General features: G+C 39.6%; 1 protein-coding gene across 2 annotated transcripts in view; it reads right to left on the bottom strand.

Annotated features, from left to right (window-relative positions):
• The window catches only part of ERG (v-ets avian erythroblastosis virus E26 oncogene homolog), a 63,921-nt gene extending 45,920 nt beyond the window's left edge, over positions 1 to 18,001 (bottom strand). Inside the window, exon 1 of one of the 2 annotated variants that reach the window (XM_009705644.1) lies at positions 17,929 to 18,001. In XM_009705644.1, coding sequence (XP_009703946.1) covers positions 17,929 to 17,946 — 18 coding nt within the window. In that variant the 5' untranslated portion in view covers positions 17,947 to 18,001. The remainder of the gene's footprint in view (positions 1 to 17,928) is intronic. The other variant, XM_009705645.1, reaches the window with a different exon arrangement.
• Between the last annotated feature and the right edge of the window lie 433 nt (positions 18,002 to 18,434).

Raw genomic sequence — 18,434 nt, forward strand, 5'->3', positions numbered from 1 at the left:
GCAGAGGGGGGAGAGAGAGAGAAGCTGGTTTGATGCTGCCAAGGGACTTAAAGAAAAAAGGAAGGAGGAACTTTTAAAAGTCACAGAGAGGAAGAGTTGTGTAACTGTAAATATGCAACAGGCAAGTTGCCAACTATTTCAAAGGATCTGAGGTTTCAAAATCGAGAAGGCTAACTGATTTGCACTCTGGGTTTTGAGCTTCCAGGAACACCTTTATATGTCTGAGAGCCAGAAACTACCATATCCTTTTATAGCCTACTCAAGCCATACTTGGTCATAATTTCAAGTTGAATCAGTAAGGAATGTAAACAGACACCATTTATGCTCCTCTGCAATCTAATAAAATGAAAGCATGGACTAAATAAAGCAAAATGATACATGTCGTTCTGTAAGAAGGGAAAACCAGAAGATCACGTTGATTTAGTTCCTGGCTGACCTGAACCATCTCCAAAGTTCCTGGTACTCAGTAAACCAAGAAAACCCATACCCTAAACTCCCATAGGTATAACACATACCACTCATTGAGATACCTGTGATAAAAGTCAATGATAAATGTCACCATGCCTTTTTAAACTCCTGTTTGTGTCTTTGGCTTGTCAAGGATATAAGAGCAAAAAGAAGGAATAGAAGTAAGTAAGGAACAAATTATTTCAGCCTTGCTGTCCATGACAATTATGCAAGTAAGAAAGAAACTTTTGTAGTATCAACACGACTGGAATGCTTTTCTCCAAATCAAGAATCTGACCAGCTTTGAAATCTTTGGGTAGGGAGACACTGCTTTTGCAGTGAAAAAATGTGGTTCATTTCTTTTTTCTGCTGATAAAAGATGCAAAAACACAGACTTTGTAGTCACTTACAATCAAAACCCCCAGTCCAAAACACTACCGCGTGTCAGCAAGACCTGGCATTACCATGAAAGGTGTACTCTACAGAGAAGGAGATACGGGGCAACCCTCATGTCACGATGTGCTGACATCCTACTGTGGACTTTTAAACTGCCACAGTACTGCAGCAAAAAGGACCTTCCCAATGCCTCAACAGTATTTACTAACCATGAATGTTATGCAGTGCTGGACCCAAGAAAGACATGGACTCTGCTATCTTCAGCACAGAACTAAGGCAAAGCAGTAGACAGACCTTGTCACAAAATGCTTGCAGCTAACACAGAAGGGACACGAGTGGAGGGAAATAGATACAAAGCACCAGTTCAGTGCACAGTGTGAGCAGTGTGGCTGTCACAGTTGTGCCAGAAGTTATTTTTCAATTTGAATGAGCTACGCAGAAGATAATAAAAAATGAAAGGCTACTGTGCATGGCAGGCAAGAAGTGGAGGGAGGTGAGGAGAAAAGACTGAAGAAGGGGGAAGGAAAAGCAAAGAGCTATTCAGCACAGCCTCGAGCAAACCCAGCTAAAACCATACAAACAACTCATCCCTGTCGGTCCCCTGCAGCTGCCTTCTCTGGCTGTACTCTAGCTGATCTCCCTCTCTGTGTCAACATCACGGTGGCAAGTGGAAAACTGGAGGGATCTCTCCACTTTTAGGTGCTCTTTGGTTGCCCAAGACCATCCCTGGACCTCACAGTGGGGCGAACATGCAGGAGCAAATGCAGCGTGCAATGCTGATGGTGCCATCCTGCACTCCCCCATCAGCTCCCTGCCATGGGTACCTGTGCAGGGTGGGAGGGAATATCCCTGCAGGATCCTGCTGGGGCAAACTGCCTAATGCAGCATGTCCCACCAAAGGGAAGATGGGAACGCAGAATCCTCCTGCCCTACTGCAAGGTTGGGGCTTGGCTTTTGATAATGTCAGGCGCTGCCAACAGCTGAGGTAAGCCAAAGGCAAGAGTAAGATGATAAGAGCACTTGACATGAGAGCAGGAAGGTGGGCTTTTTATGTTTTATTTTCCCTCTGAGAGCTTGACAGACTGAAGACTGGAATTTGACCAAGGAAAGTCTTAAGAGTTTTTTTAATATATCATTCAGTTCACCTGGAACACATCCAGTTAATGAGGCTTTTGTAGTTGTGGGTGTTCAATACATTTGCAAGTCAAGCAAACAATTACGATGCACACATACAAGTAGGTGCCCAGCCTCAGGTATCCAAGTCCAAAATAGGCATCGGTTCAAGGTAGGAATTTCTCAAGATTGTAATTCTGCAGCCAGCCAAATACAAACTGATTGCTGAGGATTTCAAACACTAATTTTACCAAAACAAAATTATTGTTCAATGAGAACTAATTTTGTTCCATCAGAGTTAACAGACACACATAATTGGTTTTACTAAAAGAACGCTGACTCTTCTGAACATCTTTTAAATATATAAAAGCTGTCTTATAAGATACTTGCAGTAAGACTGAAATCTAAAACAGATCTTTAGAAACCTACTCTTTTGTAAGAATATGGAAGACAGATCTAAGGCTTCAGGAAGATTTTTGCTTCCTCATGTTGAGTATTTCATCACTGACCAGGCATCTTTTAAAGCTGTTTATTACCCTCTGAAGCTTCAGACTTCAGTCACGACTGTCGAGAAAAAGTTTGCTAGAAACATTTAAAATTCCTGCCACATCTTCTTGTAATCTAGTTTGTCTACAAATAGGTTTTGTATGTTGAGTACACTAAACATTACATTTGTCATACACACAATTTTTTTTTTAATCAGTTATTTGAAAATTCAGTTCTTATTTATGAAGTTTTCAAAGGCTGGAGTTCCTGATACTGTATTTCTAGTAAAATCCCTGAGGATATTTTTCTAATTCTTACAATATTTTTTAGGTATCAGTGACATCATCCATTCTTGCAACGAAAACTACTCTATTTTTTAAAACTTTGTAGCTAAAAGTTTTGCATTCCACTTTGATCTTTTATATAGGTACTTCTATTGACATAAATAGAACTATTTGCAAATACGAGCTAACAGCCTTTAATTTATAGATATTTCTCAAAGCACTAGAACAACTTCAGCATTAACCGAGCTTTGTGGCAGTCTATGAAATTTTAGCAGCTGAGTAGTACAATGTCCCATTTCATGCCAGATTAAAAGTGCAGAGAGGTTACTGACACCACCAATTCTGTGGGAAATACAAAAGCTCTGAAAATCACAATGAAAGCGTCTCAGATGGGAACCTGAAAAAAAGCAGCTGTTTCTGAAAATACATAGGCATTTTTTTCACGTCACACTGGGGATCGGTGGATGTAACTGAGAAGCCTCCCTTCCAGCCCTCTGCCCAAGCCATCAGCCATTAGATCATGCGTGCGCAAAGCTTGCTTGTGATTCATCGGTGCTACATAACTCCCTGTTCCTACTGGGCTTACAACATGGGAATTAAAAAAGGCAGAATGTCCTGTACTTAGCCAGCAACAACAGGAGTAATTAGCAGGCTACTGATTACACAAATAGGAAAGTTTTGGACTTTTTTCCTCCTTTATTTTCACTATTCAGAGGGAAAGATTTTCCGATATGAGCAAGGTACTCTTAGAAGGATTTTGAGAAGATCTAAATTTGCAGAGTCAGGTAAACTGTGTTTCTGGTGGAAAGGAGTGTAAGATGGTTGTGTGAAGATGCAAGAGACAAACAGTGTGAAACCAGCTCTGTCCTTCAGAAATGAGTTTAGAAGTTGAGGGCAACTGAGGATTACATAAAGCAGAGAAATTGCAATCTGAGTGAAAAAGGAAACAGAGGAAAAGATGAAGTAGTCCTAAAGGAGACCAAAGAAACCTAGAGAAGGGAAGAATATGGATGATTAAAAAATAGGCTGAAATCTGTGAGACTGGAGGATTCTGGTGGTGGCTGGAGCGCTGAGAAGGAATGGAGTACAACAAAGTCAATCAGAGAAACGAAGAAAATCGGAGGCAATCGAGGTAATATTCATGAGGACTTTGGTGTGCTGAAGATATCCACAGTGGTTACAATTTATATGACAGACAAGCCAGCACCTAGCATTGTAAGACTTCAATATATGGAGACAAATGAGGCGGGTTTTTTTTGAGCAGTCTACAAAAACTAACTTTAAAAAAATACCCATTCTAGTTCGGAGATAAGTTTTGACATTTGATCAGCAAACCTACAGGCTCTAGGAAGCTTAGAAAGTGAATCAGAAAGGAATACTAAAAGAGAAAGGGGAAAAAAAAATATATTGAAGGTCAGGGAATTGAACACTTCTATTGTGACCTTCTCCATTAAATTCCCTCTGTTACCTAAAAGAAGATAGAATCAGCATTTGGTATTTGGTGGACACGTTGAGTAACAGACTGGAACAGAATGAATAGATATTAACACACTCAGACTACAGCAAATACAGAAGATACAGCTTAGAAAAAACACAGTGGCTGGTTCAATACATTTTTCATGCCAGCTCTGTTGGGGCTTTTTAGCAGTAGGAGAAACTAGGGAATCACATTCTTTCTGAGCCAGCTGAGTTTACAAATAGCCTCAATGAATCTCAGACATGTTAGGCTAAGCCTTTTGCTAAATGACGTGCCCCGCAAACAACACGTGTGATACAGAGAATGCATTCACACATATTATTCCCACAGCTGTGCTGGGACCACCACAGGTATCACATCCCCTAGAACAGGGAGATGATTTGCTCTGCCATTTGCTAAGTACCAGGCAGGTAGGGAAGTGCTTGTCTTTCCCCTGACACAACTTGCCTGGAAAGTAAAGCAGATGTTGCAGAGGGCAGTGGTGATGGCCCAGGGAACGGCAGTGGCCTTTGCACAGCATCTGCCAGGCTGCGGCTGAAGGGAGCAATAGAGCTCTCTGCTTCAGCCCTGCCATATTTAATAAAAGAAGCTCAGGGTCTTTGCACAAAAAAGAGTCTTCTACAACTGCCCACTGTTCCGTAAAAGCAAATGTAAATTTTTAGCTTGTACTTTGGGTTTTGGATTCCCGGTGCATTTGTCTAATTCACAGGCAAAATCAGGAAATTTTGGTGGTGTTTTGCGTAGGACTTCTTTGCTTGCAAAGCTAGACTTTTTTGGAAGTTTGGGCCTCTGCTCGCCTTTGCGTGGCCATATTCTCATTTATTTACACAAGTCTGGTGAGTGCAAATGGTCTCTGAAGTACTGGAGATTACAGTTTATACTCAGTGTCATGAAAATTCAGAGCATAATGACTTTGTTTTTCTTTTTTCCTAGTGTCCCTTGCATACTAAACCGATAGTTTAAGTCTAAAGTCTAAAACTTTGTCCTCCTTCATGACTCAAAGAACTTCCTTGACAGATTTTGTTTTCCTACCTTTCAGTTTGGTTTTTTTCAGTACTGACTGGCACCAATTATTATTGCTTCACTTGCTTATGCAGTAGTTTGTAAATTCTTTTGAAGCAAATTGCATTGTTCTTGCTTCTGCTCAGCATCTAGTTTTAGTGTCATTATCAAACTTAGAAGTTCCATTTTCAGCATCATCCCAATCCTATTTACTTTATCTTATCTAACTAAGATTTCAAAAGAACTAATTCTGAGGGTTTATCAAGCTTCCTTTTTAACAACAGTAGTCGCCAACTTTCATGAGCTTACTGAACCTTAGGTTCCTTTGGATTTAAATTCCAGAGTCAGCTGAAAACCTAAGACTGTTAGTTTTCATTTCAGCTAACAAATTGTGAATTTCAAGGTTTAAAAGGCAGATAAGATGAACAATATATTATTCCCTGAAATTCCATGATTTTTAAGCTCATGGCATCATCTGGTAAATTCTGAATTCTGAATATTTTTTACTGACAAAAATTATAACATCCCTGATTGTCACCTTAATTTCAATATCGTGTGTCACTGCTCTCTACTTTCACCTTGAAACTTTCATATAGAACCTTTTGCGATATTTGAACTCGTCTTCTTATTCAACCTTCTGAATTTCTCCAAGTCTTCCTCTTTTCACTAAGGAAAGGAACAGAAGAGCAGCTACAAAAAAAAGAGGAAAACAATGCCTTGGGGCTCACAGACACCCCACTTAATGCTGACCTTTCTCAAGCAACCTACCAGCCCCCTTAACTGGTCCTCTCCAGTGTCATAAAAGCCTTCAAACTCCTAAACTGCAATATTTGTATTATATCTTAATAGCCATTTCTCTACATTATCTTTATTTGTGATATTACAAACATTGGATATTTTCAGGTTTTAAAAAATGAGCTGAAGGTTTTGTCGGTTACTATCCAGAAAATACATTTCTCCAATAGGTTAGACTGCCAGTTTTATTTCTTCACAGCTTCAGGAGTTAGGCTTAATTAGGCAAGAATCCATCTGAATCCCAGCTTACAAGCTAGAAACATCACCAAAAATGTGTTTGACTCATTATTTTTATTAATTAAAAAGTGCACCCTAAAATTCCAGGTGACTGAGTGTTCATCTACATCAAATCCTTAGACAAGGTACTCGTTCAGTGTGAGATCTACCTCTGCTGACAGGACGAGGTCAAGACCTAAGTGGTACTACCACCACATGCAGCCCCTTAAGAAGCAGGTAAGCGATGTCCAGGCAGTGTGTGTAGTTCTTCTCCCGGGTCTCTGCCCCGTGCTGAGTTCAGCCCTGTTACATGAAGTGTTCAAAGTTTTTAAGTCCGACCTCAGAAATACCGAGTACTTAAAAGCAATGCACTTTGGGTCTGCCTCCTGGCTTTTAAGCCTTTAGGGTAGATTCTTTAGTACTACAGAGTGTTTTGTCAATGAAAACTGAAGACTTCAAGTGTTCATAGAATTTAAGAAACTGCCCTTTAAGAAAACCACTAAATATCACAATACTCCTGATAAAAATGCTGAGAGTTGGCAAGAATTGCATCCTCCAAGACTGACAGAGATTGAGGCCAAACAAAACCTCTATGAAAGAGGAAAACAGCACTATGAAGGTGCAAGCTCTGAGAAGAAACGTACTTGGAATGGAATTTGGTCTGATCTGGGTTCTAAAAGGTTAGATTAAGTATGTGATGGAGATGTGGGGAAAAGAAAGTGAATCTGAAGACAGTTAAGATTTAACATTCATGCTAATTGGAAAGGATCTGGGCACCATTATGGAGAAAGAATTCATGTAGAATGAGTTAAAAGTCAATAATTTACACATAGATTTCATAGATTGTGCTTTACTTCAAAGTATTTTTAACATCTATTTAAATGCATTTTTTAAAAAAGGTGGTGTAGTTGTCAAATGTGCAACACACTTGTCTGCCAAGCAGTTTTGCGATTTATAGTTCATTGCTATCCCATTTTGAATGATCGGAGCTAGTGCTTCCCATCCTAAGGGAGAAAACAAAATGCGTAAGTATTGCATGAGTAGCAACAGTTAGTGGCAATTTTTTGTCGGAAAGCATGTCATTGATACCCATGCGAATAAAAACCTAACACAACACCATCGAACGAAAAGTCTGAAGAGTTTAAAAGGGAATAGTTACTACTTTGCAAAAGAAAACCAGCCTCTGTTTCGTATGTTAAACGTGGGAGGGAAAATATAGAAGTTTTGCAAAACTGCAGTTTTCTAACATTTCAGCTGCTTAAAACTACAGGTTGGGAGGAAGTACAAGAAAGACGAGTACAGCAAGGCCACTTGGCCTAAATTAATGTCCTGCATGACTGTCTTTCTTCCACTTTCGATTTCCCTTACTTTTTCTAGAAAGGTAGCATTGACAAGTAGGGCTTTTTTCACATCAGTGAAGACAGCTAAGTGGCACAACAACACTTTCCAATTTTGAGTAAGCAGTCCATCTTTAAAAATCCATCTGAAGTCTAACTGAGCAGGAACAGTGGGAACTCTCAAATTGATCATCACCTTGGAAAATCAAGATCCTTATTCAGGGCTCTAAGCAGAGATTTAACAACCTAACCTTAGGGACCTTTTTTTTTGCTTAAATTTCAACCCGGTCCATTTAAAGCCTTTCTACTACACTTGCCTCCTTTGGCATAAACCACCAACGATTTAGTTGGGATTGTAAAGATTTACTATGCGCTTTTCCTATCTTATTAGAACCAGTAATGGAATCCACTTACTTGAATTTCTTTGGCACTGAACGCATACTGCTGAAGAGTATGACATCCAGAGGTTACATTCCTGTCTACCTTCCATTTCAGCTTTATAACTCTAGTGAGTATATTTCCTTAAAACCTGTGGATTCTCAATCAAAGGAAAAAATATTTTTAATCACATCAGTATTTAAAAAAACACTAAGAATTCAGCAGTAAGGTTATTAGACTACTTTGCTGATTAAAAGAAAACAAAAAAGAAAATTAAGAAATAGCCAGAAGCTTGTAGATAGATGTTTTCTAACAAAAATATTTTTATATAATTTGTTAGATTTGTTAAATGTTTATAAAACATAAATTTAAAATAAACAATTTCAATAAAGACCTTCACCGAAACATTTTCAGGAGAGTAACTGTTTCTCGACTAATATTACTAACAATGCAAATTTATTCTTCTTAACTATGTAGGAACTCCATGCTTGGGAACAAGGACACTTTTTTTGCTATGTATCTATCAGACAAGTACGATAATCTTTCTCTCTGTATCCTTTTTGTATATTTTCACTCCAAATCAGAAGAACTAACATGATTTTCTGATGTCTCCCTGGACATATGTCTCTGCACCGCTTAATCTAACACTGTACACGTGCAGACACCTCTGTCCTTACAGGTGTATACAAGGTGCTGGATTTGTCTTCTTAGTTCAATAAAAAGAAAGTGGGGGACATCACCTTGCCATTGCAGAGCCCAGCACAATGGGGCACATTTGCACACTCTTGATCTAAAATATCAGTGGAACAGCTCAGACGCTTTCAGTTCAGCACGCGCCTGTACAGTTTGATGGATCACACCTACAACGACCATTCAATGAATACTGCGCTGCCGGCGACCCTCCACAGAGCTTGCATTTTTGGCTGGGGCAACCCAGCTGGATTCAAAGTTCACTGAAGTCAATGGAGAGACTCAGCACCATCGACAGGATCGTGTTGATCCGAAGCCAGGACAGGAAATTCTGAGGAAACATAAGAGCTACCCTGTTTGTTGCCTTGAATATTTGTTTAGCGTTTTGGAATTTACTGACTAAAGCTGCATGGAAGAAACACAGCAGCCAGAGACTTCTGCCAAGTTGTGTTATTTTGGTTGTATCAGAACTCCTGAAATAAACCCAAAACACCAGCGAGAGACTTTTGTGTTCATGCTGCAGTCTCCTTGAACTCAGTCCATCCAACTGTTCAGGATCAGCCTGGACTGGCAGATCTGCTGCAGTCTTGGCTAGCAAGTCAATATTATGCTAAGAACATGATGTGCCCCGTTCTCCTCTCACTTTACATCCACCTGATACATCTGTAGCCCATTGGATATAGCAGATCCACTGCTGATTTACTCCGGCTTAGAGAAAGAGGAAAATTCAACAGGTTTACTGTAGAGCCTAAAACAAAACTCCCAAAGGTTGAATTTCTTTCAGTGGTCACGATGATGTATTTCCTCTTGCTGAAACAAGCATTAACTGAAGCACCCAGGTCCATCAGTTAATCGACTGGACAGAAGTGTAGTCCTGGGTTCCACATCTCACGTGTGGCTATTTTATTGACTAAAATTTTCAACCAAAATACACCTTTGGAACTAAAAAAAATACCACATTTAGAAGAGAGCAGACGTAAAAAATCAGACTATGGATGGTTTGGCTGCATTTTATGTTCATTAAGAGGGTTAATACAAATGTTCCTGATTGTTTCTGTTGTTTATGAATCTCGACCTTCAGAACAGCACTGAAATGTGCTGTCTCCTAAAGATGTTCCCTACCGATATGACACACACTTTGTATTGTTTCACTGCACACAAGCATTAATATCCCAGAGGTAACCCACCCTTCTTTTAACGGCTGGTGACAGGTCCAATGGCTGAGCAAAAATCAGTTGAAGGAAAGGGAAGTCTTGTCGGAAATGAGATTAATCTTGTAACGAGTGTTCAGCCCTGATAACCCATCTGTGCAGAGAACTGCTTTAACTGGAGAGCAATTAACCTTCACCTGACAAGCTCTGTCCAACTGTTATAAACAACATTAAAGGCACAGGATCCCCCTCTTTTTTCCCCCTTTACGTAGACTAAACAATCAGATTCTGAATTCCATGAAAATGGTACATGTAATGGTGCCTTGATGACGGATAGCAGGAAAATTTTTTAAAAGGCAATGGCTGTATGGAAATAATGTGAAAAATGTCTCTGGCCACCACTTTAGTGAGTTGATCTGATTAGTAAAAAGCAACAATTTTGAGCACTTCCAAGGGAATACCTTATGCATGAGGGAAGTTGATGTGAATATGCCAAAGACTAACAATAATAAAAATGCATGCAAGTAGATAAGAGGTGACTAACCACGTCCGAAAAACATTGCTTTCGGGACAAAACGTGTATTTCCCCACCTCTGTGAATCCAGAGTCAAGGGGCAACTTCCTAGAGCTTCTTCACCCATCGCCTTGTGGAAATTACTTGTGAAAACTAACCTCAACTTGCAGAACCCATCTGCAGTAACTGGACTTTTGGGTCAGGTCCCCACAGGACTGGCTCTCCCGACCAAGAGCTGGTGCTCCAAGCAATGCCGTTCACCGCAGTCTCTGGAAGGATCTGTAAATCCAGCCTCAGATTCCCAGCCTGTTAGACCACAACATGAACTTAAACAACTGCCTTTCCCGCAGTAGTCTGAGGAGATAACTGAACATGGGTCTCCTCTTCAAAGACGAAAAGGCGTGATATATATGAAGCCACAATAGCAAAGGACTACTCAGCTCTGTGGGGAAAGGCCAAGATACCAATCTCAGTCACAGTGGCAGAAACCTGGAATGACTCCAGGGGAATCACTAGCAAAATAACACACAAAATTTGGGCTGAGCTCCTGAATAACTTGAGTGAAAGCCTGGCCCCAGTCAAGCCATTGGCCAAATACTTCTGACTTCATTTTGGCCAATTTCACTTCAAGTTTCGTAAATCCTCATTCATTCTATCCACGTGCCTGAAAGCAATTACCCTGAAGTTACGATTAGCAATGGAAGTTTTCGTCTTTGTTTACTTTTCTTTTGCTCTAGGTTTCTCTTTTTCTTAGCAGAGGTTCAAACATACAGGTTAGTCATGGTTTTATTTCTCTGTACAGTGAGGCAAAATTTCTGTTTCAGTCATTTTGGTTGAATATATATGTCACTGTGGATTGCAAGAGATGGCCGTGACTCTTTAATATATTGGGAATATGCTTTGAACTATTTGTTGGAGAAGTTCACCTCAAGGGCTAGTGAAACGTATGTTATATTTGGTGATGCATACAAACAAGGAAAGGATGCAGGCAACAAGGAGTGGGAGGGAGGTGCTCGCTCTTCTTCTGACAGAATGACAACGTATTTTGTCATCCTGATCTGCAGTACTGTAAAATGCAGGGGTACTTTTCCTACCATTGCAGAGAAAAAACCTGATATTCCATAGTCCAACATAACAGCATTGGTCTTAAACTTTTACACAAACAGATGTGTTGTACCGTGGCTTAAATGTTTAAATAGTAACAAGTAGAATATTACCTTTATATAAAACAAGAAGGCCTTAGATCTTTTTAGTGAACTAGATATTAACAGATAGGAAGTTTCTATTGAAAGCATTTCCTGTATTGGTAGTCCCTGATTTTGGCAACTTATCTGGGTAGGAAATGAATGCAGGAAGTATCTGTCTACAGACTCTTTATCATCAAGGTAATTGCTGTGGCAGCATTTTACTGTTTATCAAGGTAATAAACATACCGTCTAAAAAAAGATGTTTTTCAGCTCTAAAGAATGAGGTTTTAAAAAAATCTTACAGGCTAGCATTGCAGTTATGCAAAATCTTCCATGTAGAATTAATATGCTGCTACTTGTTTCTCTCAGCACAACTGTAATTAGGGATTTGTCAAACAAAACATTTCCAGTCTCCTGTGGCTTTTTTCCCAGTTCTAGCACCATTTCTCTGTATCTCGCCGAAGTCAGGTAGGTCATTTTAAAGAGCTCTGCCACTTCCCGTGAACAGTTATTCACCACCCCTTCCTGCAGGTATTTGCATATACCCAGTCCTTGCAATTGGTTGTTGTATTTCCCTCCCATCGATCAGGCACTGCTTAACCTGGCAATTCATACATTTAACTTAGCAAGTCAGATCTTTTCCTAGTGTGAAAAGGTTACGCCAGCCTAGTGACACCATTTCCCATCCACCAGTTGAGATACACACCCCAAATAAACATGCATTGCAAGTGAAGGGAGATATCATATCATATACATTCCTTCCACTCATTAATTTCTAAAAACCGTCATTCCAAAAGACCATTTATCTGGTCCACTGTATGTCGGTGATCACTTGGTGTGTCCTTCAGCCTAGCCTTAAAAACTGTCTATTACTCATGATTCTTTTTTACCTTTTCATGTTCAGTGACATTTTTACGACAGTAATTCTTATCCTATTCATTTTACTTCGAAACAAATTCAATTTATGACATGATAATTACCAGAAGTGGTAATCACTGGTTTGTACACAGTAGGCATTAAAACCCATTACTAATATTACTTGTTTACTACCTACTGATATCCCTTTCCTGAAAGCAATGTCTGGTCTTTTTAATAGGATGACAATGTGCATAGTAAAGATGAACAGCCCGGTGCCTAAGGATGCACATCAAGCAGAGAGATAACTTCCCTGTGATACAGGTTTGCAACCTGAATCTCACCAGATTTCCTGAAACAACTTCTCTCTCTGTTCACTGTGACAAGTTGTTTACAGGATTATACAGTCCGTCTTTTAAGGGAGGTAGAGGAAGGGAATAAATTGAGGGACACAGCACTATCCAACCTCAGGCAGGCTGGGTTACAACATTTAAAATAACCCCTTCAACCATAAAGACACATCCATCCTTTAAGGAAAGGATTGATACCTTTCTCATCTAAGCGCTTCGAAGTTTCTGTATTGCTGTTGGTGTTTTGAACACAGTCAACATTTCTTCTATAATACACAAATACATGTTAAGGACAGTAAGATGACTAGCAGAACACATGCCACTTTTTCTGACCATTGGTTTTTCATTACTGACAATGTGAAAAGCTGCTCCTATTTCTCTACTGTATAACTCTCTATCAAAAGAAATGAATTTTTTAATATTTAATGATGAATCTGATAGAAACCACACTGCAGTCAATGAAAAGATTTTTGTTATTTTGACAAGGTCTGGCACTGCATGTTATATTTTCTACTGTATCACCTTTACTTTGTTAAAATTGATAATACAAGTGATACAAACCCAATTTTTCTTTTTCTTTTCTCTACTTTGCTGATTTTCAAAAGAATTCTGTTGGCTTGATTTAGACATTTGCATTATGAAGCCTACTTCTTTTTGAGTGAAAGGCATTGTGTATTTTTACTGGATTATAAACTGTCACTTGGAAAATAAGTATCTTCTTTTGGCATTCACATTTCTCAAAACTGCTTCTGTATTTATCTTTCAGCAAGTCATTCTCCAAGAGCACTTGATTCTTATTATTTCTGCAAAGCCTTTTGTAACTTGTGGAACTTGCTGAAAAACATTTTCTTAAGAGATAATATAGTTCTTGTTACAAAACAAACAAACAAACCAACCAATTCAGACAGTCAAACATACGCATTTTCCAGCTGTTGTTCCTTGCCTGGGGATTTAATTCTAGAAAGCAAGATCCTTATATTTTACTTCAGTTTGGCACATGTAGCCGCACACCAGACTGAGTTAAATGACTGCTGATTGAAAGAAAAAAAAAACACAACACAAAAATCCCCCAAATAACTTCTTCTGTTCTTATATGTATTTCTTCTTTGAAATTGTACATTTGTACTTGAGTCAGGAATACCATTTTAGCTGGAAATAATTATAGGTCTGATTCTGTTGCCTTTATTGGAACAAAACCTTCATTAAATTGGTGGAAACTTTTGAATTAAGGAGTGCAAGATCAGGCTAAGTGGTTTAAGGCACTCTTGCTCTTCTTGTTTCTGATTCACCAGAGCACTCAGGTGCGTGCTTAGCTTTAAGAGCGTTGTGTCATACCACCAAAGCCAACAGAAGTATTTACAGGCTTAAAGTTAAATCATTTGGATCATTTGCTAACTGAGATGAGAACAAAAAAGAGAATAATCTTTATAATTCTTTTAATGCCAGGAACAGAAGTACAAATTACAGTATTAGTTCTGTTGGATTCAGTGCAGATGCAGTCCTCTAAACAAAGACTTAAACATTTCCATACGCCAAAACCAGACTTTTTTTTTTAACTGTCTCCAGCTTTCCTTGACTTTAGAAGTATTTGAGTGAGTACTTACTTAGATTCTCTAAAACAAAGTGAGAGAAAAGTAATACTATAGAGATAAGTACAGACTAAGATTCCTCACCAAAAAAATAATCTTGCCATTATATACTGCTTTAATCAGTATATCCATACTCTTTCAAGCCTTAGAAACCACAAAGATTCTCCTGTTCTTTATCAAATACTTTTTCTCCCAGAAATTGTAGCTTCCATGTGAACAGCATGTTAGAAATCAATAATAAAAAGTGGACATGTGTATGTCTAGAAATATCCACACAAGTGTAATCAGTAAGTCCTTGTAAAGTGAAGATAACTTACTGAAGAGCTTTTCTAAGCATAAGTATAATTGCATTGGCAGATAGGGAGATAAATATAACAAGGCTTGCTACATGGCAAGGAAGCAGAATTCTAGTTGTATTTTTCTATTTAGTGTTCTTTCCTCCACTATAGGGTAATAGGAAAAAACCAAAATGACCTTCAGGATAAGTATTTTTACTTCACCCCAAGGTAACACTTAGGTAATTATTGCTCCATTCTATTTAAAAAAAAAACCAAAACACCAAAAAAGACAGATGCCTAATTAAGAAGCCTTTGATATTGTCTAAAATTATATTTACAGTAACTAGTGGGACACATAATTAGCAGTGCTAAATTAATTTGGTAAGTCTTCAGCTTCAGTGCTCTGCATCGTTGTCCTACTGCACGTATCTGTCAGACACTACTTGTGCCAGAAGGAAACGTGTCACCTTCGCATTGAAATCCTGACTGTTAGGAGATTTTCTCCACTTGGTAAAAAAAACATTTTATCCCTCAAATGCCAAAAAACCTAACAGTGAAGGTTAGCACAAGGTATAGAGGAGCGAATGCATTGGAAATATCAGCCCCCTGCCCGCGTACCGAAGCCAGAATCCTGGCTGTGGAGACGCACGCCTTTTCCCGCCACTCTCCCCTCCGCAGGTTCTTTACGCCGCCCTCCACGGGATCCGGCCCTGCTCCCTGGCCTGGGCAAGGGCGGCCGCTCTTACAGCGTAAAGGCCAGAATTAAAGTTAGCTATCCATGCCAGAGCCTCGGGAAAAGGCCCTGCTGCGTCCCCCTCCTCAAGAGAAACCTTTCACCACCGTGCTTTCCTCCGTCACGGGGGGAGAAGGGGAAGGGGCAGCAGAAGGAGGGCAGGGGATAAGAAGAGACGTATCTCCCAGTAAAGTCACGCTTGTGACGTCAAACCCAGTGCCAGAAAACGTACACAACCGCTTGCCTTCATAGATACCGATTAGCCCCAGTTAAGCCAGCCTGATTTCTCATGAGCCCCGAGTGTCCCATGGGTCCGTCTGCAGGTTTGTGTCAGGAAAAGTATGACTCAGTCTGACTGGAAGGCCACCTTTGCATGTGGGAATGTTTAGAGCTATTTCTACCCAGTTATGAACAAATACATAGTCATTTGCAACCCAATTTGACATGAAATGACTCCACGGCTTCCCTCCAGCAGAGAGGGAATGCCCAGCACGGAGACCCCCGATAAGGCCCTCCACCTTCCCTCACCACAGCCTGCTGTCACCTGCACTGGGAGAGCTGGGCTACCTGTTGCCAGCAGACAACACAGGCCATTATATTGAAATTGCAAAAAAAACCACTTGCTAAACCTAACTGTTTAGCAAAAGCACAAGCACACCTTTGGCCTTCAATGGAATTTATTTCAGGAACCCCTCAGTCAAATGACTTCTTTATGTATTCAGTACAGAAGAGGAATTGAATCCTTTGGACTGGCTTAGCTTCATGTCAGAGTACATTTCCCACATCTAGACTACAAGGCACCTGTCAGTTCTTTCCAGTCACTGTACTTTTTGCACTTACATAAATAAAATCCTTGCTTTAGCATATAAGGCCTTCCCAGCACCCTGGGTATCAAAATCCTCAACATTTTGGGGGGCCTATTTGCCCCCTGCAAGTTTCACACTCCCAGATGACAAGACAAAAATGTACATTTTTCCACTCAGGAGGCTCTGCAGACTGCATTGCATTACCAGGCTGTGTAATACAGAGCTCTTCTCACCTCTGTAGGAGTAAAGTGGAGGTAAAATAGGAACGATCAGATACTGTTTACAATCATTTACCTTATTATAATTCAGCCAATAGAAAACATCAAAAATAAATAAGAGCTCCTCAAAATGCATACAACATCTAATGTCATTGTACCGTCATTTTTGAAAAATAAAAAAATTTCCCATCAACATCGACAGTGCATTCTGATTAATAGACACAAAACCCAGTGTTACTACCTCAGCACATAGTCCTTCTTTTAGCAATGCCAAACTTGACTCCCTGAACCTCAAGATTTTCCTAGAGCGCCTGTCATGTCCTGTGTGCTCTGAAATGCGTGGCAAAACCAAAGGGAATTGAGCTGTTTCAGGAGCTACTTAGCATATAATAGGTACGAGCCAGCAAAGCGGAGGAGATTCAGAACTTTGTCTCTACAGATAGCCTCTTGAAAGCATCAGTGATTACAAAACAAGAAGGTTCATTAGTCTTTTTAATCACATTGTCTTCAGGCAAGACTTTCAGATTTCAAAAACCGTAACAAAAAGCATCAAATAATCTTTAAAAGGTATACATCTAAGCAGAAGTTACTGAGAAATCAAACTGCAGCTCCACTTAGCTAATGGCCAGGCACCGCTGCTACTCCATATCTCTTACTAGTAAATCTCTGGCATAATCAGAAAAGAACAGAAATACACAATAGCACGAAGGAAACAAATACCTTGATCCCAAAACTGATAATACAATGCCGCAGAGTCCTCACTGTACATGCCGTTTTGCTCTTTACATAAAATTAGTTTCACTATCACAAAGCATTCAGTTACAGTTATACTTCTGCAATTAATCACAGCTGTTGCCATATCTGTAACTGCTATCTATTGCAACATACAGCGAAGCAAAACTAGATAGACAGACATATAGATTTATTCAACTTTCTAAGTGACACAACCTGAAAAACTCAGCAAAGCCATTCTTAAAAAAAAAAACAAACCATGCACCAAGATCAATTTATAAGCCAGTGAGAGAATTTTATTGTCCAAAAAAATTAAAACAAAAAAGAACACACCCATCTTGCTGCCACCATTAAAATAACATTCAGAAAGGTCCCGAGTAGAAGGGTAAGAGTTTCTAGAAAAGCACGTAACGAACACCTGCATGCGAGAGAAACAAGAGCCGGTGCCGCTCATTCCGCTTGCTAGTATTTGTGTCCCCATCAACAAGAGAAACATTTAAAAGTATCCAAAAGTTTAGCGCTCTTAGGAACCCTTTTTTTCCTTCCCGTGCACACCCTCTCCCCTCATGGCAGTCCGCAAACACATCCAAGTTGTCAGAAGGATACCTACAAGAAATTTCAGAAGCTCTCATAAAAGGGCTTCGCATATGCAATCCACAGCACTGAACAGTGAATTTAAAAAACCCAATTTTTTTTCCGAGTTTGAAGTTTTTAAGCCTTGCGGATGGTTGGAGTAGGAAAAAGGAAATTTACTAGGCAGTACAAAGGAAATCTTGTTGTCCTCTATTGTGGCAGTGGGGGTGTTGCCCAATTCTAACTTATCTAGGTTGATAAAGGAAACCAAAGAACACGCCACTGAAAAAAATTCCAACCAAAAAGGTACCCCTTTCTTACCTTAATAGTGCTTGCCATAATGTGATCAAGATTATTGATCGCTAATAATTGCTAATAATAATTATTGCTTCGCTCTGACCAGAAAGAAGTTTTGATGAGGTTGTTTAGAGCGGATGAGATTGTGCTAACTCTGGGAAATGAAGTCAGCCAATGGCAGGAAGAGGTTTCTATTGGTCCTGGCCACTGCAGCTCGAAGAAACAGGATATTTGGGAGAGGAGAGATAAGAGTCCTAAAACAATGTTGTTTTTCTTGATGATATGTGACTAAATTTTTTTAATTTTTTTTAATTTTTTTTTTTTTTTAAACAAAAAAAAGTCAATTGCCTGTGACTGCCTGGGCAGGTGTGATCTGATGTGCAGTAAGTGTGACATGGCACTTCGAGGCAGGATGCAGATGTCAGATGAAATGGGCCAAATTCGGCACTAGTTTCATGCAATCTATTCACTAGGGAATTGCTGATTCAGGGCCAAAGCCAGACTTGGTATAAGCGGGTGTAACTCCAAAT

The sequence above is a fragment of the Cariama cristata genome, unplaced genomic scaffold (assembly GCF_000690535.1).
Source record: "Cariama cristata isolate BGI_N322 unplaced genomic scaffold, ASM69053v1 scaffold8198, whole genome shotgun sequence".
In the NCBI taxonomy this organism is placed as follows: Eukaryota; Metazoa; Chordata; class Aves; order Cariamiformes; family Cariamidae; genus Cariama; species Cariama cristata.